The sequence below is a fragment of the Diaphorina citri genome, unplaced genomic scaffold, assembly GCF_000475195.1.
Source record: "Diaphorina citri unplaced genomic scaffold, Diaci psyllid genome assembly version 1.1 scaffold510, whole genome shotgun sequence".
Classification (NCBI taxonomy): Eukaryota; Metazoa; Arthropoda; class Insecta; order Hemiptera; family Psyllidae; genus Diaphorina; species Diaphorina citri.
In genome coordinates this window covers 112,469-140,028 of record NW_007377944.1, presented here as the reverse complement: position 1 = coordinate 140,028, position 27,560 = coordinate 112,469, and the positions used below count along the sequence as shown (strand labels likewise).

The window sequence follows — 27,560 nt, the reverse complement described above, 5'->3', positions numbered from 1 at the left end:
ATGACACCACTGCATCATAACATCATAGAGTAGGAGTACCAGAGACTGAAGACCTCATGTGTGTCGATATATCAAGATGAGAAACGGTTGTGAGAACTCAAAATTTGAATATTGTACTTTTTCGTGAATATGTTTTCGGAGCTAACCTCTTCAGGGTCTGGAGAAGAATGAACGGTGAGGGATCTTGTTCAATGAGAAGGTCTTAGATTCAATTCCAACTGCTGGATTGATGATAAATGTTTAGAACTATTTGTTTTAAACATCATTACTAAGTGCCTCTTTGTTTATTAATCTGCTCGCATCATCAATGTTTTTACACTAGTAATGCCGCCACTGGTCGCTACTCTATTCATGTAGCTACTCAATTGATCTCACGAGACTGAGTGCACCCCGAACTCCAAGCACAGATCCGAAAAAACTTCGATCCCGCCGGGAATCGAATCGGGGTCCTCCAGCGTGCAAGCCTAGTGCGATATCATTCGGCCACGAAGGTTCCTCTCATTTTGAGTAATATTTTAGTCATACGATTGCGATTGAAATGAAAATGACACAAATAAAGCAGGCTGATTCTGAATCGTATTTCTTTCACGTCCTCTTTCTAATGAATCTCAAGTGTTCTTTCTGTCATCATAAAAATGATCATCATCACCATCATCTTCTTCTTTTCTTCTGAGTTCATAATGTAATAGTAATAATACTAATAATTAATAATGAATGTCACCGTTTGTTACTGATTCACCCAACTCAAGGTCTTTGCGGTAAATAAATCAGCCCGGAGCCTTATTTTATGTTTCCATACTTCTTTCGCGAATTCGCGATTTTATTTGAATTATTTAATTTCATCTTACACTAAATACAAACTCAGATTATGATGGTTTGACGAAAACTAATCTTTGAATTATGCAATCTGATTGCTTAATTCTAGAGGAGTTTAACTTTAGGATGTGGTTCTGGCCTTTAGAATAGAATATACCTTGTTTATCCTGCTGGGTATTTGCTTCTAAAGCAAATTACCCTTAGGAATCGCTTGTAAAGAACAACATGCCCAATATATTCTATGAAAATATATAAAATATCAAATAAATAAATATGTGTACATATAATATAATAAATTATAAGCATACAACCCCTTAAGAATGGGTCTTAGTCTTAGGTCTCAGAGGAAAATATGAGTACTTCCAGACCCCAATCCTTATGATTTATGGGTGTTCCTGAACTCTTCAAAATTCAGTGACAAATTCCTCTTGTGTGACGTCACCACAAGGCGTCAGAAGAATCGTTGTCATTTCCGGAGATCTTTGAGCGTCTCTACTGACATTCCTTGAAGCACGTCCACACTTGAAACTTTTTTTTGTTAATTCCACAAAACCCCTTTCATCTTATCTAACTTGTTGATATATTGTTCTTGTTTTTGTAGCGGCTTCAGCTGTAGCCTAATGGTGATGGTAGAATAAAGAAAAGATATCTTCTTTTATCATCTATACAGCTATACACCGGGCTGATGGTCTCTAGCCATGTTTAATACTTGGCTCGTCCTGAACCGCAGTCAACCCGTCGATCGATGTCGATTGAACCGTCCATACTACCTCGATAACATCGATTCACCTCGGTCGACTATGTTTGGATACATCTTAAGGAGGCTCTCGGCTTGATCTCAAATTATCCATGATTGAGAGATTTTTACTCGATATGTGACGTCAGCGTCACAGGATTGAGGAGTCACATATTGGGACTTCCGGAGCCCCTACACCATAACACCACTGCATCATAACATCATAGAGTAGGAGTACCAGAGACTGAAGACCTCATGTCATAATAGCCTACAAGAATTTGAAAAGTGCATTATTTCCATACCTTCGTAAGTGTAAGGTGTATCCCAAATCCCATGTTTTGTGTCTTTAAGGGAAAATGTCATCATCTCTGCTTCTGCTGTAGGTGTTTTAAGGTGTAGCTTCAGTGAAACCTGACACATCTTCTCTGGAAAAAAAAAAAGTTTTTTAGGGTGTAGTTTCAGTGAAACCGGACCAATTTTTTCTGGAAAAAAAAAAAAAAAAAAAAAAATTATCCATAATAGCCTACAAGAATTTGAAAAGTGCAGCATTATTTCCATACCTTCGTAAGTGTAAGGTGTATCCCAAATCCCATGTTTTGTGTCTTCAAGGGAAAATGCAATCATCTCTGCTTCTCGTGTAGATGTAGCTTGAATGAAACATCTCTGGAAAACAAAATACGTGTGTATAATAGCCTACCTACAAGTATTTGGAAAATGCATTCTCTGCCATACCTACCATGTCAACTATACATACACCTAAATATTTAAATCTAAACTGCCTAGTTTTTAATACATAACAAGGAAGATTGGCTCATACTTTTTTGACTCATACCTTGACTCATCTGTGTTTCATCGAGAGGATTTCGTCTTCTCCTTGATTCATCTTAGTGTGTCATTCAAGTTCATCTTATATTCTTATTGTAAAGAAGACTCAGAACTCACTGGGAGTTTATTAACATAGTGGCGACTCTAAAATAGTCCTAATCCCAAACAAACATGATGTTCATGGCAGTGTAACCATGCAATTATGCACTTCTTTGCTTGTCTAAAGCTTCGCTACTTACTTATAATGTAAGGCGCCTTGCGCATTAAAATCAACAACTGTTGCTTCCTTTCGTTTAAGGCATATCCAACCCTTGATTGTAAGGCTGAAAGCGCGATTGGAACAAATAGGTACCAAACATCAAATGCCAAACTAATATGAGCTCTAAACAGTCCAAACTTGACACTTGTGCAGCCTTCATATCTTCATTCCAGAACCAAAAGACAAATCTCGACCACCAAACTTGATCAGGTAAGATCTTTCATATCTTCATTCCAGAACCAAAAGACAAATCTCGACCACCAAACTTGATCAGGTAAGATCTTCCATATCTTCATTCCAGAACCAAAAGACAAATTTCGACCACCAAACTTGATCAGGTAAGATCTTCATGAACAAAAAGTGAAGTACTATGTATTCGTTTTCCAATTTCCATACAATGTAATATGTAGTTAGAATGGACCTTCACGAAGTTACCGAGTCTTCAATAAAGACTTCGATTCTTCATTTTCATTTCTCAAAGGAATTTAATTTTTTCAACGTTACTGTATAACTGCTAAGGATTTTACTGACGGAAGTTTTACCTTCATTCGGATAAAGACTTCGATTCTTCATTTTCATTTCTCAAAGGAATTTAATTTATTTAACGTTACTGTATAACTGCTAAGGATTTTACTGACGGGAGTTTTACCTTCATTCGAATAAAGACTTCGATTCTTCATTTTCATTTCTCAAAGGAATTTAATTTATTTAACGTTACTGTATAACTGCTAAGGATTTTACTGACGGAAGTTTTACCTTCATTCGGCGCCAAGCTACCAGCTTACCCTGCCTCGGTGGCGTAGTGGTTAAAGCGCTCGCCTGGTAAAGAGGCATTCTGCCTCGCACCTCACGTTGCCTCGACCCGGTACACACTACACAACGATTTTGAGGACCCTGTTTGTAGATTATAGAAGCCATTGAACAGGCGTAGTGGTTAAAGCGCTCGCCTGGTAAAGAGGCATTCTGCCTCGCACCTCACGTTGCCTCGACCCGGTACACACTACACAACGATCTTGAGGACCCTGTCTGAGATTATAGAAGCCATTGAACAACTACCTATCCTAATCAAGTATTGAACTAACCGTACTCATTAACGTCGACCAAGTGAAGAGTTAAAAATAGAGATATTCACCTTAAAATATTCACTTAACTAACGTGCATAAATTGTGGAAGCTATTTCTCAATGGTCCATACTGCAGTGCTTCTCAAAGTTGCTATCCTAATCAAGTATTGAACTATCGTACTCATTAACTTCACCCAAGTGATGAGTTAAAAATAGAGATATTCACCTTAAAATATTCACTTACTTAACTAACGTGCATAAATTAGTGGAATTTCTCAATAATCCATAGAGATTAGTATTCAAAACACACACTCGCTTATGACTTATGAGTCTTATGATGACTAGTTAGGAACTTATGACACTGCCATAGACGGATCACATCCCACCGCCATAAACACACTGGCCATCTTTGTCGCCTTAGTTCATAAAGTGAAGACGTGTAAATATTCCCCTGCCTCTCAGTCGGTCAGACAGAAATGTGTCAAGAAGAAATATCTCTATGTGTCAAAGTCAAAACTACAAAAACTTGGAAGACAATGCGAACCGGTGAGCTTGGAGAGTAGTGCGTCTGCCTTGCTAAACGCGAGGTCATGATAGTGAAAGGCTGGCCTTACCCGATTTTGGACAAACCTATGCCATACTTTTTATGTGCTGATTGTTGACAGTTCAAAAATGTCATCAAGGCCGGGGCCACAAAGTGAGTTGAACTCTCGGATTCTGATTTGTTGATTTTTAATAATTCCAAAAAAATTAGCCAATCAGATTGCTTAATCCGAGAGTTAAACGTTAATCGAGTTTAATTTAAACTCACTTTGTGCCCCCAGACCTTAATTCTCGTTCAATGATTGGTTTGTCAAATTCAAAACCATGAAACTTTATCCACCAATTCGTCCGTCCGTCCGTTCTGCAATTACCCACGTATGTCCTAACGTGTACCGTGTATCGTGTAACCTACTTCCTGACTGTGATATTTTGACAGAATCAAGTGCACCATAGTTCCGGACACTAAAACATGTTATCCGGTACTCCGGTTGTGCTTTACTGTCTATAAAACACGACACATTACCCACACCAGGCCCGGTCGTTGTATTCCCGCCCGGGGTGGATTTTATCCCAAACAGAAAAGGCTCGTTCTCGGAACGGCTGGCTCGCTCATATCCTATCGTCCTCTCTTCGATTTCAGGACGATAAGACCTCCGTTGTTACAGTTCCCTCCCCGGAATCTATAACTCAAAATTTCTGTAAACCACCGTTCCTGAAAGGGATGCTATTTACAAGCCACATGTGAAATGATCCCGAAATACATATATCGTAGTATTGGTACCGAATTCGCTTGTAAATCACATCACCCTTCGAAATAGGTCCCAGAAGAAATAATGCATATCGTATTTGCTTCTAAAGCAAATTACCCTTAGGAATCGCTTGTAAAGAACAACATGCCCAATATATTCTATGAAAATATATAAAATATCAATCGGAAGAGCGTGATTTCAGGGCGATAAGACCTCCGTTGTTACAGTTCCCTCTATCAAACCTCCCCGGAATCTATAACTCAAAATTTCTGTAAACCACCGTTCCTGAAAGGGATGCTGTTTACAAGCCACATGTGAAATAATCCCGAAATACATATACTTATCGTAGTATTGGTACCGAATTCGCTTGTAAATCACATCACCCCTCGAAATAGGTCCCAGAAGAAATAATGCATATCGTATTTGCTTCTAAAGCAAATTACCCTTAGGAATCGCTTGTAAAGAACAACATGCCCAATATATTCTATGAAAATATATAAAATATCATCAAATAAATAAATATGTGTACATATAACATAATTATAAGCATACAACCCCTTAAGAATGGGTCTTAATCTTAGGTCTCAGAGGAAAATATGAGTACTTCCAGACCCCAATCCTTATGATTTATGGGTGTTCCTGAACTCTTCAAAATTCAGTGACAAATTCCTCTGCTGTGACGTCACCACAAGGCGTCAGAAGAATCGTTGTCATTTCCGGAGATCTTTGAGCGTCTCTCCCGACATTACTCGAAGCACGTCCACACTAGAAACTTTTTTTTTGTTAATTCCACAAAACCCCTTTCATCTTATCCAACTTGTTGATATATTGTTCTTGTTTTTGTAGCGGCTTCAGCTGTAGCCTAATGGTGATGGTGGAATAAAGAAAAGATATCTTCTTTTATCAGCTACACACCGGGCTGATGGTCTCTAGCCACGTTTAATACTTGGCTCTTCCTGAACCGCAGTCAACGTCAACCCGTCGATCGATGTCGATTGAACCGTCCATACTACCTCGATAACATAGATTCACCTCGGTCGACTATGTTTGGATACATCTCAAGGAGGCTCTCAGCTTGATCTCAAATTATCCATGATTGAGAGATTTTTACTCGATATACTCTGTGTGACGTCAGCGTCATAGGATTGAGGAGTCACATATTGGGACTTCCGGAGACCCTTACACCATGACACCACTGCATCATAACATCATAGAGTAGGAGTACCAGAGACTGAAGACCTCATGTGTATATCAAGATGAGAAACGGTTGTGAGAACTCAAAATTTGAATATTGTACTTTTTCGTGAATATGTTTTCGGAGCTAACCTCTTCAGGGTCTGGAGAAGAATGAACGGTGAGGGATCTTGTTCAATGAGAAGGTCTTAGATTCAATTCCAACTGCTGGATTGATGGTAAATGTTTAGAACTATTTGTTTTAAACATCATTACTAAGTGCCTCTTTGTCTATTAATCTACTCGCATCATCAATGTTTTTACACTGGTAATGCCGCCACTGGTCGCTACTCTATTCATGTAGCTACTCAATTGATCTCACGAGACTGAGTGCACCCCGAACTCCAAGCACAGATCCGAAAAAACTTCGATCCCGCCGGGAATCGAATCGGGGTCCTCCAGCGTGCAAGCCTAGTGCGATATCATTCGGCCACGAAGGTTCCTCTCATTTTGAGTAATATTTTAGTCATACGATTGCGATTGAAATGAAAATGACACAAATAAAGCAGGCTGATTCTGAATCGTATTTCTTTCACGTCCTCTTTCTAATGAATCTCAAGTGTTCTTTCTGTCATCATAAAAATGATCATCATCACCATCATCTTCTTCTTTTCTTCTGAGTTCATAATGTAATAGTAATAATACTAATAATTAATAATGAATGTCACCGTTTGTTACTGATTCACCCAACTCAAGGTCTTTGCGGTAAATAAATCAGCCCGGAGCCTTATTTTATGTTTCCATACTTCTTTCGCGAATTCGCGATTTTATTTGAATTATTTAATTTCATCTTACACTAAATACAAACTCAGATTATGATGGTTTGACGAAAACTAATCTTTGAATTATGCAATCTGATTGCTTAATTCTAGAGGAGTTTAACTTTAGGATGTGGTTCTGGCCTTTAGAATAGAATATACCTTGTTTATCCTGCTGGGAAAGGGCTGAAAAGTCCCTTTACCCCCGCAGTCTAATCAAGGTCTTATATATTTTGACATATAGGGAACATGTACTTTTACGTGACATATAGGTATTATATGAAAGACAGTAAAATATTTGGTGATTCCCAGGACAATAGTACTTGACAGGTTCTGTTTGAGGTTCCAGGTCTACCTGATACTTTATGAGCTCACTTTTGTTAGGTAGACCTGACAGGCGGACCTGATCAGGTCTACCTGATAGTGAGTGGCTGACCTTAGGAATCTAGGATCATGATAGCATCAGCATCAATGTCATGATGCAATCTTTTACCATCCTCTGTAACTCAAATCTCGGAAGAATTTGGAAAATGTGTTCTTCCTAGTTCGTCCCACATTATCATCTCTGTTTAAGGTGTAGCTTCAGTGAAACATCTCGGAAAAACAGAATAATTATGCATATAATAATAGCGTACAAGAATTTGAAAAGTGCATTCTTCCCATATCATCATACTCTGCTACAGTGTAAGGTCTTTCCCATGTTTTTCTACATCTTTTCAATGAAAAATGCCATCATCTCTGCTTCTGCTGTAGGTGTTGTAAGGTGTAGCTTGAATGAAACATCTCTGAAAAACAAAATAATTGTGCATAATAGCCTACAAGAATTGGAAAAGTGCATTCTTTCATAACATACCTACTCGTAACTGCTGACTGCTGATACTCTGCTCAATGGTTAAAGTGTTCCCCGTGTTTTGTGTCTTTAAGGGGAAATGTCATCATCTCTGCTTCTGCTGTAGGTGTTTTAAGGTGGTGTAGCTTCAGTGAAACCTGACACATCTTCTCTGGAAAAAAAATAATTATCCATAATAGCCTACAAGAATTTGAAAAGTGCATTATTTCCATACCTTCGTAAGTGTAAGGTGTATCCCAAATCCCATGTTTTGTGTCTTCAAGGGGAAATGCCGTCATCTCTGCTTCTCGTGTAGATGTAGCTTGAATGAAACATCTCTGGAAAACAAAATACGTGTGCATAATAGCCTACCTACAAGTATTTGGAAAATGCATTCTCTGCCATACCTCTACCATCTTAACTATACATACACCTAAATATTTAAATCTAAACTGCCTAGTTTTTAATACATATATGGTATAATAGCCTACCTACAAGTATTTGGAAAATGCATTCTCTGCCATACCTACCATGTCAACTATACATACACCTAAATATTTAAATCCAAACTGCCTAGTTTTTAATACATATATGTTATGTCTTGTTCACAGATGATTTGCTGTCCCATGAACTGCCGAAAGGGCTGAAAAGTCCCTTTACCCCCGCAGTCTAATCAAGGTCTTATATATTTTGACATATAGGGAACATGTACTTTTACGTGACATGTGTATTATATGAAAGACAGTAAAATATTTGGTAATTCCCAGGACAAAAGTACTTGACAGGTTCTGTTTGAGGTTCCTACCACGAGTACCACGCCTTCCTGTTCCTGTCAGTTCCTTCACTTCCAGAGGTTCTTAGTTTTTTAATTGATCATCGCCGTCATCAAACCTCCCGTTCATGATTCATTATTGTTAAACGTCACCCAATTCATTCTACTGTCATCAAAAATAACTTGGTCTTAAAAAATAACAACTTAGAAGTGAGCAAGCCTAGTTAGCTTGGTTGGTAGCGCGTCTGCCTTGTAACATCTAGGTCGCGGGCTCGACTCCTGCCCCGAGCGGATTTTATCCTGAACGGAGAAGGTTCGTTCTCGTAACTGCTGGCTTTCTTCTATCCTGTCTTCCTTCTCTCTTCGCGGAACGATAAGACCTTAGCCGCTCCCTCCGTCAAACCTCTTAAAAAATAACAACTTAGAAGTGTCCATTTTAGGATGTACATATTTCAGCTTGAAATTTCAGCATTTTTGTGACGACGGATCTCCGAGTACCGAGGTTAAGCAACGGTAATCGGGGTGTGTTTCTGGATGGCTGTTTGACTGGGAACCCATCACTTATCGCTGGGTATTTCAGATTAGACTCAGGCGAGATGGTCGAAATCCCAGAAAGATGATTTGGTTTAAAAATCATATACAGAATAAATTACAGATCAATCTGATGGCAATGAGAACATGTGCAGATTGTGCAGATATTGTGGATATGTATAGCTACAGGAATATTCCAAACAAAAGCATTGTCATGTAATGCACGTTTCATGAGCTTTAATTGATCTAGTCCTTATGTTTTGATTAGGTACTCAAACCTATAGTAATGCTCTCTAGTTCTCTACATATACTTCCAAGTTTCAAGTTTGTGCCCTGGGGTATATAGGTCGTAAGATCATTGGTTAACACGTTAACAGCCACAAGGCTGGTTTGCTACTGTACACCATGTTTCCCTGCCTTCCTTTTTAGACTGCGGGAGTAAAGGGACTTTTCAGTCTCATCCTTGGAGTATAAATGAGTTGTACATATTCTATTCTATCCTTTTGAAATCATAGATAGGTAGGTAGGTATAATGTTTTTTACATTTATTTATTTATTTATTCGAATGAGGTTAATGAGGTATACCTTTAACCCCTTGAATATCAGAAGGACAGGGACTTTTCAGTCTCATCCTTGGAGTATAAATGAGTTGTACATATTCTATTCTATCCTTTTGAAATCATAGATAGGTAGGTAGGTATATAATGTTCTTACATTTATTTATTTATTTATTCGAATGAGGTTAATGAAATATACCTTTAACCCCTTGAATATCAGAAGGACATTAGGTACTCAAACCTATAGTAATGCTCTCTAGTTCTCTACATATACTTCCAAGTTTCAAGTTTGTGCCCTGGGGTATATAGGTCATAAGACTCTTCACACTGATCGTGCGAATCAGTAGGAAATTACCTTGAACTTGGCAAAGTATTTCGCTACGGGTTATAAGATTTGATATAGGTAGGTACTCAAACCTATAGTAATGCTCTCTACATATACTTCCAAGTTTCAAGTTTGTGCCCTGGGGTATATAGGTCATAAGATAACACGTTAACAGCCACAAGGCTGGTTTGCTACTGTACACCATGTTTCCCTGCCTTCCTTTTTAGACTGCGGGAGTAAAGGGACTTTTCAGTCTCATCCTTGGAGTATAAATGAGTTGTACATATTCTATTCTATCCTTTTGAAATCATAGATAGGTAGGTAGGTATATAATGTTCTTACATTTATTTATTTATTTATTCGAATGAGGTTAATGAAATATACCTTTAACCCCTTGAATATCAGAAGGACATATTGATAGGCAAGAAATTTTGTATTTACCGACTACCTACATGACTAACAATGAAAAGCGTTTTGATTAATGTGATTAGTTGAAAGCTTGAAACCCTCTTTCTTGTTAATAAAGGCCGGGCGCTGCTTCGAACTCTTGACGTTCGCGCGCCTCCCGGCACGCTTGATTACTTGTTTAATTATATCTAATGATTTCTCAATTGTGGTCGTGTGTTTGCAGGGAATTATTGCCAGCTTCGTATTTTGAAAAACACCAAAAAGATGGCGCCCATGTGATAAGAAATAGAACAAATACCAAAGTAAGTGGTACTATTGTCCGGTTCGTAAATACCAAAGTAAGAAGAAGCTATTGTCCAATTTCATTTAAAAATAGGAAAATTTCACTCAGAGGCCATCTTTCAGATAACCATTGAAAATACATAAGCGGCCTGTGGCAGCAAGTTTGGACGTCCAAAGCGGAATATCTTTGGTTGAATCATGTTGAATCTAAGAAAAATCACAATAAAATACGGCTTAAGTTGCAAGACAAATCTGACTTCGCTCACTTCTCACTTGTGCAGCCTTCATATCTTCATTCCAGAACCAAAAGACAAATCTCGACCACCAAACTCGATCAGGTAAGATCTTTCATATCTTCATTCCAGAACCAAAAGACAAATCTCGAAAACCAAACTTGATCAGGTAAGATCTTCATGAACAAAAAGTGAAGTACTACTTATGTATTCGTTTTCCAATTTCCATACAATCTAATATGTAGTTAGAATGGACCTTCACGAAGTTACCGAGTCTTCAATAAAGACTTCGATTCTTCATTCTCATTTCTCAGACGATTGTTTTAAGGAATTTAAGTTATTTAATTTTACTGTATACTGTATAACTGCTAAGGATTTTACTGACGGGAGTTTTACCTTCATTCGGCGCCAAGCTACCAGCCTACCCTGCCTCGGTGGCGCAGTGGTTAAAGCGCTCGCCTGGTAAAGAGGCATTCTGCCTCGCACCTCACGTTGCCTCGACCCGGTATACACTACACAACGATCTTGAGGACCCTGTATGTAGATTATAGAAGCCATTGAACAACTACCTATCCTAATCAAGTATTGAACTATCGTACTCATTAACTTCGACTAAGTGAAGAGTTAAAAATAGAGATATTTTCCTTAAAATATTCACTTAACTAACGTGCATAAATTAGTGGAATTTCTCAATGGTCCATAGAGATTAGTATTCAAAACACCACACTCGCTTATGACTTATGAGTCTTATGATGACTAGTTAGGAACTTATGACGCTGCCATAGACGGATCACATGCCACCGCCATAAACACACTGGCCATCTTTGTCGCCTTAGTTCATAAAGTGAAGACGTGTAAATATTCCCTTGCCTCTCAATCAGACGAAAATGTGTCAAAAGAAATATCTCTATGTGTTAAAGTCAAAACTACAAAAACTTGGAAGACAATGCGAACCGGCCTAGTGAGTTTGGAGAGTAGTGCGTCTGCCTTGCTAAATGCGAGGTCGTGATTTCCACTCGGGGCGAACTTTATCCTAAACAAGTGAGGGTAGATGGTAGCGCGTCTGCCTTTGCAAGCACTAGGTTGCCGGTCGTTGTATTCCCGCCCGGGGTGGATTTTATCCCAAACAGAAAAGGCTCGTTCTCGGAACGGCTGGCTCGCTCATATCCTATCGCCCTCTCTTCGATTTCAGGGCGATAAGACCTCCGTTGTTACAGTTCCCTCTATCAAACCTCCCCGGAATCTATAACTCAAAATTTCTGTAAACCACCGTTCCTGAAAGGGATGCTGTTTACAAGCCACATGTGAAATAATCCCGAAATACATATACTTATCGTAGTATTGGTACCGAATTCGCTTGTAAATCACATCACCCCTCGAAATAGGTCCCAGAAGAAATAATGCATATCGTATTTGCTTCTAAAGCAAATTACCCTTAGGAATCGCTTGTAAAGAACAACATGCCCAATATATTCTATGAAAATATATAAAATATCATCAAATAAATAAATATGTGTACATATAACATAATTATAAGCATACAACCCCTTAAGAATGGGTCTTAATCTTAGGTCTCAGAGGAAAATATGAGTACTTCCAGACCCCAATCCTTATGATTTATGGGTGTTCCTGAACTCTTCAAAATTCAGTGACAAATTCCTCTGCTGTGACGTCACCACAAGGCGTCAGAAGAATCGTTGTCATTTCCGGAGATCTTTGAGCGTCTCTCCCGACATTACTCGAAGCACGTCCACACTAGAAACTTTTTTTTTGTTAATTCCACAAAACCCCTTTCATCTTATCCAACTTGTTGATATATTGTTCTTGTTTTTGTAGCGGCTTCAGCTGTAGCCTAATGGTGATGGTGGAATAAAGAAAAGATATCTTCTTTTATCAGCTACACACCGGGCTGATGGTCTCTAGCCACGTTTAATACTTGGCTCTTCCTGAACCGCAGTCAACGTCAACCCGGGAACTGTAACAACGGAGGTCTTATCGTCCCGATATCGAAAAATCGAATAGAAGAGGACAGAATAGGGGAAAGCCAAGCGTTCCGAGAACCCTATCTGTTTAGGATAAAATCCACCTGGGCGGGGATCAAACCTGTGACCTAGCGTTTACAAGGCAGGCACGCTCCAAAATATATCATAGAATTCTTTATTAAGAAGATTGATAGAGGGAACTGTAACTGCCAAGGTCTTATGTCCATATAGTGATGAGAGAAGGAAGACATTATAAGGAAAAGCCATTACGAGAACGAATCCCATCAGCTTAGGATAAATTTCACCCCGGGTGGGAGTCGAACTCGTGACCTAGCGCTTACAAGGCAGGCGCGCTCCAAGATACAGAATTTTACATGACTCATGGGCTATATAGAGTTATGGAGGATACCGCGAACGTTCGTGCATTTAGAGCTGTGATTCATTGAATGGGACACGAACACGATAGTTTGTCTGCTTTGTAACCACTTGTTGACCCGAAAGAGTGTTGCCTTACTTCTACTTACCACTGGCCTTGAGCAATACTTACTACTTACCAACTAGTAACTAATAGTACCGTACTTACTACCTAACACCTAAGGCCTAATTTCCTTTCTTAATGTTAATGTACATTAACATTACGTTCCATGACTCATGGGCTATATAGAGTTATGGAGGATACCGCGAACGTTCGTGCATTTAGAGCTGTGATTCATTGAATGGGACACGAACACAATAATTTGTCTGCTTTGTAACCACTTGTTGACCCGAAAGAGTGTTGCCTTACTTCTACTTACCACTGGCCTTGAACAACTTACTACTTACCAACTAGGAACTATTACTACCGACAGTACCGACCTTGAGTAAGCAGAAGCATTGGAAAACCTCTGTTATTCGGGGGATCCTCGGTGGTGTAGTGGTCAAGACACTCGCCTGGTAAACAGGAGGGCGCGGGTTCAATTCCAGTCAAGGTATGGAATTTTATCCTCAATATAGTTTGAAAATTTGACCACAATAATAGTAGTAGCCTACTGCTGGAATAAAGGGACTTTTCACTCCTATGCTAGGAGTATAAATAAGCACTATTATCTATCACCCCTAATACCTAATAGTAGCGCGGTCAAACTTTCTTGACTTGGCGGGGCGGAGCGCTACCGCGCTCCTTAATAACATCGATAGTTGGGAAATCGTAGGGTTGGCTCATCGTTGGGAGAATGGTGGGCCCATCGCTAGCAAATAGTTGCATACTTCCCCGTTGTCCAACGGTATTAAGACAGCGTCAACCCAACCACCAAAATATAACGCGAGGCCAACAATCACCCAAACTCAAATGTTGTTAGAGTTGTCTTATCATTCAGAGGATCCTCGTTCGCGCCAGCTCTTGTTATATAAAATCACTCTTGTCCAAAATTATAAAGTTCGTCCTGGGCGGGAATCGAACCCGCGTCCTAGCGCTTACAAGGCAGCCTCGTTTCCAAGATCAATTCTGATTGACTCAATATCGAATTCGCACTTAGCCTCGTGAAGATGAGTAGCTCCTTCAAATGAGTAACAAAATGAGTAGGTCGCTACTCTATTCATGTAGCTACTCAATTGATCTCACGAGACTGAGTGCACCCCGAACTCCAAGCACAGATCCGAAAAAACTTCGACCCCGCCGGGAATCGAACCGGGGTCCTCCAGCGTGCAAGCCTAGTGCGATACCATTCGGCCACGAAGGTTCCTCTCATTTTGACTAATATTTTAGTCATACGATTGCGATTGAAATGAAAATGACACAAATAAAGCAGGCTGGTTCTGAACTTCTGAATCGTATTTCTTTCACGTCCTCTTTCTAATGAATCTCAAGTGTTCTTTCTGTCATCATAAAAATGATCATCATCACCATCACCATCATCTTCTTCTTCTTCTTCTTCTTTTTTTCTGACTTCATAATGTAATAGTAATAATACTAATAATTAATAATGAATGTCACCGTTTGTTACTGATTCACCCAATTCAAGGTCTTTGCGGTAAATAAAGCAGCCCGGAGCCTTATTTTATGTTTCCATACTTCTTTCGCGAATTCGCGATTTTATTTGAATTATTTCATTTCATCTTACACTAAATACAAACTCAGATTATGATGGTTTGACGGAAACTTCTTGAATTATGCAATCTGATTGTTTAATCCTAGGGGAGTTTAACTTTAGGATGTGGTTCTGGCCTTTCGAATAGAATATACCTTGTTTATCCTGCTGGGAAAGGGCTGTAAAGTCCCTTTACCCCCGCAGTCTAATCAAGGTCTTATATATTTTGACATATAGGGAACATGTGACATAGACAGTAGACAGTAAAATATTTGGTGATTCCCAGGACGCCAGTACTTGACAGGTTCTGTTTGAGGTTTCTACCACGCACACTCTTCCTCTTCCTGTCAGTTCCTTCACTTCCAGAGGTTCTTAGTTTTTTAATTGATCATCGCCGTCATCAAACCTCCCGTTCATGATTCATTTTGTTAAACGTCACCCAATTCATTCCACTGTCATCAAAAATAACTTGGTCTTAAAAAATAACAACTTAGAAGTGAGCAAGCCTAGTTAGCTTGGTTGGTAGCGCGTCTGCCTTGTAACCTCTAGGTCGCGGGCTCGACTCCTGCCCCGGGCGGATTTTATCCTGAACGGATAAGGTCCGTTCTCGTAACTGCTGGCTTTCTTCTATCCTGCCTTCCTTCTCTCTTCGCGGAACGATAAGACCTTAGGCTTTCCCTCTGTCAAACCTCTTAAAAAAGAAAGTAATAACAACTTAGAAGTGTCCATTTTAGGATGTATTTCAGCTTGAAATTTCAGCATTTTTGTGACGACGGATCTACGAGTACCGAGGTTAAGCAACGGTAATCAGGGTGTGTTTCTGGATGGCTGTTTGACTGGGAACCCATCACTTATCGCTGGTTATTTCAGATTAGACTCAGGCGAGATGGTCGAAATCCCAGAAAGATGATTCGGTTTAAAAATCATATACAGAATAAATTACAGATCAATCTGATGGCAATGAGAATAGGCGAGATGGTCGAAATCCCAGAAAGATGATTCGGTTTAAAAATCATATACAGAATAAATTACAGATCAATCTGATGGCAATGAGAACATGTGCAGATATTGTGGATATGTACTCGTATAGCTATAGGCTATAGGCTATTTGTGGATACGTATAGCTACAGGGATATTCCAAACAAAAGCATTGTCATGTAATGCACGTTTCATGAGCTTTAATTGATCTAGTCCTTTATGTTTTGAGCTGAAGAGATGACAATAGTCAATAAGCAGTGTATGAAGGATAATAAAAATAATGTGGGAACCAGCAGAGTTGACCAGGCACATGATAGATAGACTGAACTTTGACCATGTTTGGACAAAGAGACCAAAGACCAGACTTGGAAGATCAGACTTAGTAGATGCTGCAATACGTATACTATCCGGGTACTTTTACAGTCCAAGACCATAGCAGTTACAGTTCCCTCTGTCAAACCTCTTTTTTTTTTTAAAAAAAAAAGACCTCTACAAAGTTTTATGTCCTCCTAGGACTACTGAACAAAAATCGATCTGGTGACAAAACCCGACAAGTTAGTCAAGTGAATTTTACTGACGTCTAAGATCACAAAAGAAACGTTTGAAAAACACTGAGAACGGATTTTTTTCGATATGTCTGGGATGATATATCCCTTTTAAAGATTTTGTTTCTGTGGGACGTATTGTCCTATTAGGGCGAAAGGGGGGGAAAAAAAAAACACTCACAATTGTTTGATTAACGTCGGAATCTGAACAAAAAACAAAAAGGTTAAAGTTTATCTTGTTTTTAACCCCCAAAACATGACATTGAAATTGTTTTGCACATGTTAAAAAAGGTTGAGCGCTTCAGTAAAAACAATACTCGCTTATGAAACAACAACAACAACAACAACAACACCACCAACCAACAACAACAACAACAACAACTACTAAGGTTGAGCGCTTCAGTAAAAACAATACTCGCTTATGAAACAACAACAATAACAACAACACCACCAACCAACAACAACAACTACTACTAAGTACTACAACAACAACTTGCTCTTCGGTAAATTTTTTTGCAGCCAACGTCCTCAAAAATGGACCAACATTAAAGTAACGTGGAACTCTACACGTCGACCATAATCTTGTGGAAATATACAACACGTCTTTAGTGATTCACCATAATCTTGTTGAAATATACAACACGTTCTTAGTGATTCCCACAAGATTATTTTACAGTTTTATTTACACATCGAATTCTTATACATGTTTCTTATTCTAAATGAAATTTGAAATCAATTCCTACTATAATGATAGTTACGAATGAATGAAACATCGCCTGCGGCGCGGTGCAAAATGTTTCCCACAGGATGCAAGAAAATCTTTTAAACTAGGGGAGGATAATGGACTTTTTACTTTCCTCATCCTATAGGAAGGAAAGTAATATAATCGGTTTTTAAGTAATTAAATTTTAGTAAGTTTCAATTTATCAGAGTTTATTCAAGTAAGCTTAGAGATAAATCAAAACTTGTCAAGCAATATGAAGCAACAGTAGACGTGCAGTAACGCAGCTGTCTGCTACTAGAATTTTACATGAGTCATAGGTCACAGGCCCATAGGATAGTCAACCCGTCGATCGATGTCGATTGAACCGTCCATACTACCTCGATAACATAGATTCACCTCGGTCGACTATGTTTGGATACATCTTAAAGAGGCTCTCGGCTTGATCTCAAATTATCCATGATTGAGAGATTTTTACTCGATATACTCTGTGTGACGTCAGCGTCATCCCATAGGATACCGCGGATACCAAGAGGGAAAAAGGTGGGCGGATACTCAAAAATTAGAGCCGTCATTATTATTACTGTTATTTGAGGATTTATAAGTAAAGGAAATTGTAACAATGGAGGTCTTATCGTCCCGATGTCGAAAAATCGAATAGAAGAGGACAGAATAGGGGAAAGCCAAGCGTTCCAAGAACCCTTATCTGTTTAGGATAAAATCCACCCGGGCGGGGATCAAACCTGTGACCTAGCGTTTACAAGGCAGGCACGCTCCAAAATATCATAGATTTTTTTATTAAGAAGATTGATAGAGGGAACTGCCAAGGTCTTATGTCCATATAGCGATGGAATACAGGATAGGGGAAAGCCAAAACCATTACGAGAACGAATCCCATCAGCTTAGGATAAATTTCACCCCGGGTGGGAGTCCGGATCTCCGAGTACCGAGGTTAAGCAACGGTAATCGGGGTGTGTTTCTGGATGGCTGTTTGACTGGGAACCCATCACTTATCGCTGGTTATTTCAGATTAGACTCTGGAGATGGTCGAAATCCCAGAAAGATGATTCGGTTTAAAAAACACATACAGAATAAATTGCAGATCAATCTGATGGCAATGAGAACATGTGCAGATATTGTGGATACGTATAGCTACAGGGATATTCCAAACAAAAGCATTGTCATGTAATGCACGTTTCATGAGCTTTAATTGATCTAGTCCTTATGTTTTGAGCTGAAGAGATGACAATAGTCAATAAGCAGTGTATGAAGGATAATAAAAATTAATGTGGGAACCAGCAGAGTTGACCAGCATTGTCATGTAATGCACGTTTCATGAGCTTTAATTGATCTAGTCCTTATGTTTTGAGCTGAAGAGATGACAATAGTCAATAAGCATTGTATGAAGGATAATAAAAATTAATGTGGGAACCAGCAGAGTTGACAAGGCACATGATAGATAGACTGAACTTTGACCATGTTTGGACTAAGAGACCAAAGACCAGACTTGGAAGATCAGACTTAGTAGATGCTGCAATACGTAGACTACCCGGGTACTTTTACAGTCCATTTTTTACGTATGATTCTTCAACTTCTTTTTTTCCTCATTCTGCTTCTTTTTCACCTTCTTCTTTTTTCCTCTTTCTTCTTCTTCATCATCTTCTTTTTCCTTGTTCCGATTTCCAAGACCAATCTCACAGTGTTATTATTCTGGTCAACTTTTTTTGTTGATCTTAGGTTCTTGACTTTGTTTTCTGATCTTGGATTCTTGACTTTGTGAACTAGGTTTGTTGATTTCCCATGAGAATCTGATCAACTTGGGCAGTTCCTCTGATTGTAGTCTCTTGTCTCTTGACACTCTGTCTCTTGGTGGGTATGTTCTCTCTTTGAACAAACGAATTTTGTCCTACGAAAAACCGAGTGTTTTTGAATTCGTGAACACTCTAGTGAATAATTTTACATCAAGTTGGATTTGAAGTCTGTCTCTTGGTTGGTATGTTCTCTCTTTGAACAAACGAATTTTGTCCTACGAAAAACCGAGTGTTTTTGAATTCGTGAACACTCTAATGAATAATTTTACATCAAGTTGGATTTAAAGACCATTGAACAACTACCTATCCTAATCAAGTATTGAACTATCGTACTCATTAACTTCACCCAAGTGATGAGTTAAAAATAGAGATATTCTTGAAATATTCACTTAACTAACGTGCATAAATTAGTGGAAGTTCTCAATGGTCCATAGAGATTAGTATTCAAAACACCACACTCGCTTATGACTTATGAGTCTTATGATGACCAGTTTTCAAAAAAAAAAAAAAAAAAAAAAAAAAAAAACGTATTGGCTTTCCATACAGCCCAATAGTTAAATTGGACCTTCACAAAGTTACCGAGTTTTCAATCAAGCATGGCTCAATATTTATGGGTTTGGGATTGAACCCACACCCCCCACTAGACACTGAATGAGTGGACATTTCGTAGGGCCTGGGGGTCACTAATTCTAATTTGTTATGTGTAATCAAGTATACAACTAAACATCCTGATTATATGATTTATAATTTTATTCTACCTATACGATAAATGATAGGCACCATTAATTGAGGACCAAAAGTAAATCCTGATTAAACTACTGCATGTAAATAATTTGCTAATCTGGGATTTCCCTCAGATATGTAAACCTTTTTTTTTTTTTTTTTTGTATGTCTATTTTTACTAGAGGTTCTGTGTGAATGTGTGATGTTATGATGTAGAACTAATGTAACAGATGTAATGAAAAACAAAGGTGTAAGATGTCCTTGTATTTAAGTCAAATGGCAAAGCATTGATGGCCTTGGATAAACTTGAATAAAACGAAGTAAAAGGAATTTTCCTAGTAGTGGAAGCAAACAAGACATGAGATATCAATTTGTTCTGAGTGATTATGTTATGACCGCTACCTCAGACCGTCTGAACGAGAGTGGCTTGAAATGCTCATTTCGAGTCCTGCCAGGCACCTTAACTCTTTCACCCCGGCTTATTTTAGGAAGAATCTTTCAATTTTTCTGATCAGGGCTATAAATAAGACCTCTACAAGCCAGCCTAGTTAGCTTAGTTGGTAGTGCGCCTGCCTTGTGAGCGCTAGGCTGCGGGTTCGATTCCCGCCCGGGGCGGATTTTATCCTGTTTTATCCTGATGGTATAATGTTCGTTCTCGGAACGACTGGCTTTCTCCTATCCTGTCTTCCTTCTCTCTTCGATTTCGGGAGGATGAGACCATAGCAGTTACAGTTTCCTCTGTCAACTCTACAAAGTTTTATGTCCTCCTAGGACTACTGAACAAAAATCGATCTGGAGACTAAACCAGATAAGTTAGCCAAGTGAACTTTACTGACGTCTTAGATCACAAAAGAAATGGAACGACTGGCTTTTTCCTATCCTGTCTTCCTTCTCTCTTCGATTTCGGGACGATAAGACCATAGCAGTTACAGTTCCCTCTGTCAACTCTACAAAGTTTTATGTCCTCCTAGGACTACTGAACAAAAATCGACCTGGAGACAAAACCAGGCAAGTTAGCCAAATGAATTTTACTGACGTCTAAGATCATAAAAGAAACGTTTGAAAAACACTGAGAACGGAATTTTTTCGATATGTCTGGGATGATATATCCCATTTTAAAGATTGTGTTTCTGTGGGACGTATTGTCCCTTTAGGGGTGAAAGGGTAAAAAAAAACACCCACAATTGTTTGATTAACGTCGGAATTAATCTGAGCAAAAAAACAAAGGTTAAAGTTTATCTTGTATTTAACCGCCAAAACATGACATTGACATTGTTTTGCACATGTTAAAAAGGGTTGAGCGCTTCAGTAAAAACAATACTCGCTTATGAAACAACAACAATAACAACAACACCACCAACCAACAACAACAACTACTACTGCTACAACAACAACTTGCTCTTCACACTGATCGTGCGAATCAGTAGGAAATTACCTTGAACTTGGCAAAGTATTTCGCTACGGGTTATAAGATTTGATATCCTATCCTGTCTTCCTTCTCTCTTCGATTTCGGGACGATAAGACCATAGCAGCTACAGTTCCCTCTGTCAAACCTCTTAAAAAAAAGTAAGTCCCAAAGAATTTTTTAATCCAGTATAATTTTTATTCGAATAAAGAAATTTGAAAATTTTAATGAAATCTGAAAGCATCGGATTGTTACTTGGAGATGAGTTTTTCCAAAGTACACAAAATACCTTCATATTTAGGAGTTGGAATTAGTAGATGGAAATGGAATCAGTGGATGTGTTAGAAGTTAGAACTACTGAAAACAAAATTCTTGTACCTAATAGATTACAGAAAGTAATAAGGTAGGCAGGTAATTTTAGGTAATTACGTAATTTGGTATTTACAGGTATACTAATTTTATCTATGTACCTAACTAAAAAAGGTACTTTTTTTCTATTCACACAGTATTGTACACCCACCTATATGTATCTCTAGACATGACCTCCTGGAAAATTTATTTTGCCCTTACTTTTCTGATAATTCAATACCATTAACTTTTCTGAGGACTATACTAGGGATCTGACATTTCACAAGCTTACTTCTGTTAATTTCTACTGAGATGGGAGGACTTTCAGGTTTCAGTTGCAAACTAGACAAAACTTGTAGGAGCCATGGGTACACGGTGTGTTAAAGCTTTGAAAGTTTGCAACAAGTAGTAGGTAGGTATACCTACTATTATCTATCTCCAAAGTTCATTCCTGAGAGGAAATACAAAAACTTTACCCCAACCCAGAGATCTCAAGTCAAAAAACTTCTCACTTCACCAAACTTGAACTAGTTCTTTTTGATGTTACAAATCTAAATAAAACAACTTGTAGAGGGGTAACCAATATCCTGTTCGGTGAAAGTTTTTCTTGTCTCAGCATTGTGGTAGCCAAAGAGTCGGAAAGTTGCTCCCCCAGAGATCCCAAGTCAAAAAACTTCTCACTTCACCAAACTTGAACTAGTTCTTTTTGATGTTACAAATCTAAATAAAACAACTTGTGGAGGGGTTACCAATATCCTGTTCGGTGAAAGTTTTTCTTGTCTCAGCATTGTGGTAGCCAAAGAGTCGGAAAGTTGCTCAAGTTTGATGAGCGTGTAAGTTGAGATAAACATAAACTTGTTGAAAGGTATTATGAAAGTTTTCCTGAAGCTCAGAGAGGATATTTGTTGGAAATAACAAGTTAAAGAGTGGAAAGATATAAGGGTTGTGTTGAGGGGTAATGACAGGTATCAGGGGACATTTGGTTTGGATGCTTGTGGGCTTTTCGAAATTTACTTTAATGAAAATACGAAAAACTTTAGAAGATGAATCTCCTATTTACCTACCTTCTCATCTTTAGCATGAGACATTTTTAAGGAAGTTTGGGTTTAAGGTTTAACTTTTTCCCTTTTCCAGGTACCTACCTAGTTCAAGTTATTTTTTTTTTTCCACAACACACATAAGCTTTGAGTAATACAGTTGTCATTCAACCAAGCAAAACAAAGGTACATCAGGTACATGTACCTACAGTTGTCATTTAACCCAGCAAAACAAGATGTTTCTTGTAGGAAAATAAGCCCTATTTATTATGCGAGCATAGACGACATCTCTTGAGGTAAGAAAGCCCATTTACCATTTACAAAACAATGCACAATGCGGAAGTTGATTTCCTGCGGGTGTTTTCTTCACGTTTATACCGAGTACAGGTAGATGTGAGATTATAATCAACGTGAGTTTAGGACTCTCTTTACAACTTTGAAGTAAAAAATTTACAAAGGAAACAGAGAGTAATGGAAAAAGAAAATTAGGGGATTTGTGTTTCCTGCGCTATGTAAACGAAAATAACGTTAAAGGAAAATACAGGAGAATTACGAGCTACTAGGGAAATACTAGTTGAAGATTTGGGATTAGAGCGACTCGAAAATTTAATCTAGCTTTCATAATGGAAAGCTGCATGCTTCCAAAGGTATCTAATTTTCTGAGAAGAAACTGTAATCCATAGCCAACTATTACCTTTATCTTACAGGTTTCTAAGTGTATATATCTATAGTATTGTGCTTATTAGGTATGTATTTATACCTGTGTTTTTGCAATGGAGGTAATAATTATGGGACGCTAATATCCTATTTAGCATACAATCATGATAGCAACCTTCTGGAATAAGGAACGGAACGGGACCATTCCGAGTCAAGTCAGGGGATTTGGGGCTGCGATTATAGATGTAGAAAAATACAATCTAAAACTACACCGACACCGGTACACAGACCGCATGCGTCTAATGTACCTGTTTCATTGCTACGAAATAAAAAGGGCGGTAAAACACTCATCTCTTTTCATCTTGAAAAAAGAAAAGAATAGAATCACAAGTCACAAGAACTGTTCTTAGCCCGTCTCAGGTTCCAAGAGATGGCAGTCTTCACAATGCCAGAGTTTCGGAAAAAATCACACGCCACGATGTTGCACTTCTTCCCCCAATCTGTCTGGAACCATTCGGTGACCTGGTAATTGATAGAGGCTGCCATTTGCCGCAGACCTTTCATTTTGTCCGTAATGATTTTGCCTGCGTTCGCAGTAAGTTCGACTTGAGCGGACCAAGGACCCACTGGAGGACTGAAACATAAAGATGACGTAACTAGTGGTTCAGTGAACTGTAGAAGTACACTAAAAAAGAACCCCTAGAGGAAATCCCCACAGACATAATCGAGCTTAAAATACAATGGAAAATGTCCTTTCCTTTAGGTGTTAAATATGCTTGCGAAATTCCCATCAAAATCGGGGAAATCCCTTGGGAGTTATAGTGAAATAAACATACATATTAGCAAACTAGAAGGGAAAAATCGTCAAATTTATAAGTATGGAGGTACATAGATGACGTAGGTATTTTGAAAAATAAGCCATTAGACTACCTGTTCTAATCTAACCAAAGTGGATTTTCCCAATACAAAATTACCATGTTGTGTTGAAATTTTGAAACCCATTCTCATCTTTCCTCGTTGAAATACCTGTAAACCATTCGGTGACCTGGTAATTGATAGAGGCTGCCATTTGCCGCAGACCTTTCATTTTGTCCGTAATGATTTTGCCTGCGTTCGCAGTTAGTTCGACTTGAGCGGACCAAGGACCTTCTGGAGGACTGAAACATAAAGATGAGTGTTAGTGGTTCAGTGAACTGTAGAAGTGCACTAAAAAATAACCCCTAGAGGAAATCCCCACAAACCTGATCGAGCTTAAAATACAATGGAAAATGTCCTTTCCTTTAGGTGTTAATTATGCTTGCTAAACTCCCATCGAAACCGGGGAAATCCCTTGGGAGTTATGGTGAAATAAAAATATTAGCAAACTAGAAAGGAAAAATCGTCAACTTTATAAGTATGGAGGTACAAGGTACATAGATGACGTATTTTGAAAAACAAGCCATTAGACTACCTGTTCTAATCCAACCAAAGTGGATTTTCCCAATATAAAATTACCCATGTTGTGTTGAAATTTTGAAACCCATTCTCATCTTTCCTCGTTGAAATACCTCTAATTGATGCTAACATGGCTTACATATTAGCAAACTAGAAGGGAAAAATCGTCAACTTTATAAGTATGGAGGTACATAGATGACGTATTTTGAAAAATAAGCCATTAGACTACCTGTTCTATTCTAACCAAAGTGGATTTTCCCGATATAAAATTACCATGTTGTGTTGAAATTTTGAAACCCATTCTCATCTTTCCTCGTTGAAATACCTGTAATTGATGCTAACATGGGAGCATACTTACTTTTCAAACACATTTTTCATGTATGCCTTCAACTTGTCAGGCTCCTGACAGTTTCCCCAACGCTGATAGACAGGAGGCCAAAGCAAATGAGAGTATTTTTTCAGCACTTTCTCATTGTTGTAAGCCAAGATCACCGTCTTATTAATTTTCCAAAAGTCCTGCAGCTTTGCATTCCATGTTAAGTTTGGTGGTGCTATGAATGGGCCGAGCTCTTTTTGCAAATAATCGACCAGTGTATCGTGAGGCTTTGTGTGAGGAATTTTGAGGCCACCAAAACCTAGGAAATCATTGGAATAGGAATGGGATTTAGATCAGAATTGCACACCCACAGCAACTCAGTCGTGCCACAACTAATGCTGGGCTTCCTAATATATTTTAGAGTACCTAAACTTGGTGGTGCTATGAATGGGCCGAGCTCTTTTTGCAAATAATCGACCAGTGTATCGTGAGGCTTTGTGTGAGGAATTTTGAGGCCACCGAAACCTAGGAAATCATTCGGATGGGGATGGGGTTTAAATCAGAATTGCACACCCACAGCAACTCAGTCGTGCCAGAACTAGTGCTGGGCTCCCCAATATATTTTAGAGTACCTAAATAATTCCTGAGATGACTGCGTCAGACAATACTCGAAAGCTTGAATCTGCAGGGGTGCAGGGCCATCGGAGACTACACCTTGTATAAATTGAGTCATCTTGGAAAATATGTTTTGAAAAACTGCACATATTATGTACTTTATAATTATTACACTTGAGTTTTTCTCAACTTACCTACTGTTTTGTTGTTTGATTCTTCCTTCTCTCTTCGATTTCGGGACGATAAGACCATAGCAGTTACAGTTCCCTCTGTCAAACCTCTTTAAAAAAAAAAAAAAGAAAGGGTCCTTGGAAATCACTTTATTAGAGATCCTGTCGTTTCATAGATATCTATGTAAACAAAGAACATATAGATTCGTACCCCATTGCTAAAATAACTTTATAGTAAAAATGATAACCATTTGTTAAATCAGAGCCATTTGTTGACTTGGAACCATTTGGTAGCATAGAGCCATTTGCTGGCTTAGGATTGACGGCCGATGAAGCAAAGATACTAGTGAAAAAGAGCACATTTAGAACTAATGAAATACACTGAGTCATTTTTTAAAGAAAAATGATGAATAATTGATCTATTTAATTTACCTAGTTAGATCTAAAATTACATTTTTTTAATGAGGAACAAACATTGTTAATAAAATGTTAATGCTATATACTTAACAAAGAAAATTATCTTAACACATTTACTGTGTGGTTATGGGTAATTAAATAGTGCAAAGTAAGGTACAGGTATCATTGTACACATCACAAAACTAATTGTACCTGTCTTACATTTTTTAAATGAGGAACAAACATTGTTAATAAAATGTTAATGCTATACACTTAATTGTCTTCCTTCTCTCTTCGATTTCGGGACGATAAGACCATAGCAGTTACAGTTCCCTCTGTCAAACCTCTTGAAAAAAAAAAAAATCACTCAGAGGTCCTCTTTCAGATAACCATTGAAAATACATAAGCGGCCTGTGGCAGCAAGTGTACACGTCCAAAGCGGAATCTCTTTGGTTGAATTACATGTTGAATCTAAGAAAAATCACAATAAAATACGGCTTAAGTTGCATTATCTGATAATTAAATAAACTCTTGTTTCTTGTTTGTTTTCCAGGATATAGAATTATGCCATTACAAGGGAGTACTCCGAGATGTGCCGGGCTCATGGGCAGCAATCTCAACCTGTGATAATATTTTAAGGTACTAAACGCAATATTTTAAGATAACTAGAACTAGTTTAATATTTTAAAGTAAAAAGTGAAATATTTTAAGGTAATAAGCTGAGTATTTCAAGATATCAAGCATAATATTTTAAGGTAAAAAGCGTAATATTTAAGGATAATTAACATGAAATTGGAAGATGATAAGCGAAATATGTATTTTAAGATAATGATCATAATGTTTTAAGGCAGTAAGCCAGTAAGCATACTATTTTAAGATAATTAGTAACTCGAGAATCATAATTAAAGTACCTACACAAAATTTCCTCTAAGGTCGCCTTGCGCTTACAAGGCAGGCGCGCTAAATTCAAAAAGTTAACTAGGTTGGTTTATCTGATAAATAATTACATGAGCTCTTGTTTATTTGTAGGATTGAACTCTTGTTTGATTTGATTTCAGGGGTGTCGTTTACGATGGTACAGAACTGAACTACATCGAACCATTGTATGACGAGACAGTCAATAGTATTAACTCTAACCATACCAATCTAAGTCAGCATATTGTATACAAACAGTCGGACTTTCTATCCCATGACAAGCATCAGTGTGGTTATAAATCACTGCATAACATAACAAGGGTAAGTTATTACTAGGGAGCGGATTATATGCACGAAAAAATGGCCCAAATATGTATGCAATATGCACACAAAAATGGACCGAATATGCAAAAACATGCCCGAAAAGTACCGAAATATGTATGCAAAAACATGCTCACATCTAGGTTCTCATATTTGTTGTCACAGAGGGTGGCACAACATTTTCTACTGCCAAGGTCTTA

The 27,560-nt window shown here is 38.3% G+C and overlaps 1 protein-coding gene across 1 annotated transcript; it reads left to right on the top strand.

Moving 5' to 3' along the window:
- On the top strand, positions 1–27,560 carry LOC113467601 (disintegrin and metalloproteinase domain-containing protein 22-like). Its single transcript, XM_026823858.1, has 5 exons — positions 1–29; positions 2,790–2,846; positions 10,628–10,706; positions 26,678–26,763; positions 27,183–27,560. The coding sequence occupies exons 1-5, from the start codon at positions 1–3 to the stop codon at positions 27,373–27,375; spliced, it is 444 nt and encodes a 147-aa protein (XP_026679659.1). The 3' UTR covers positions 27,376–27,560.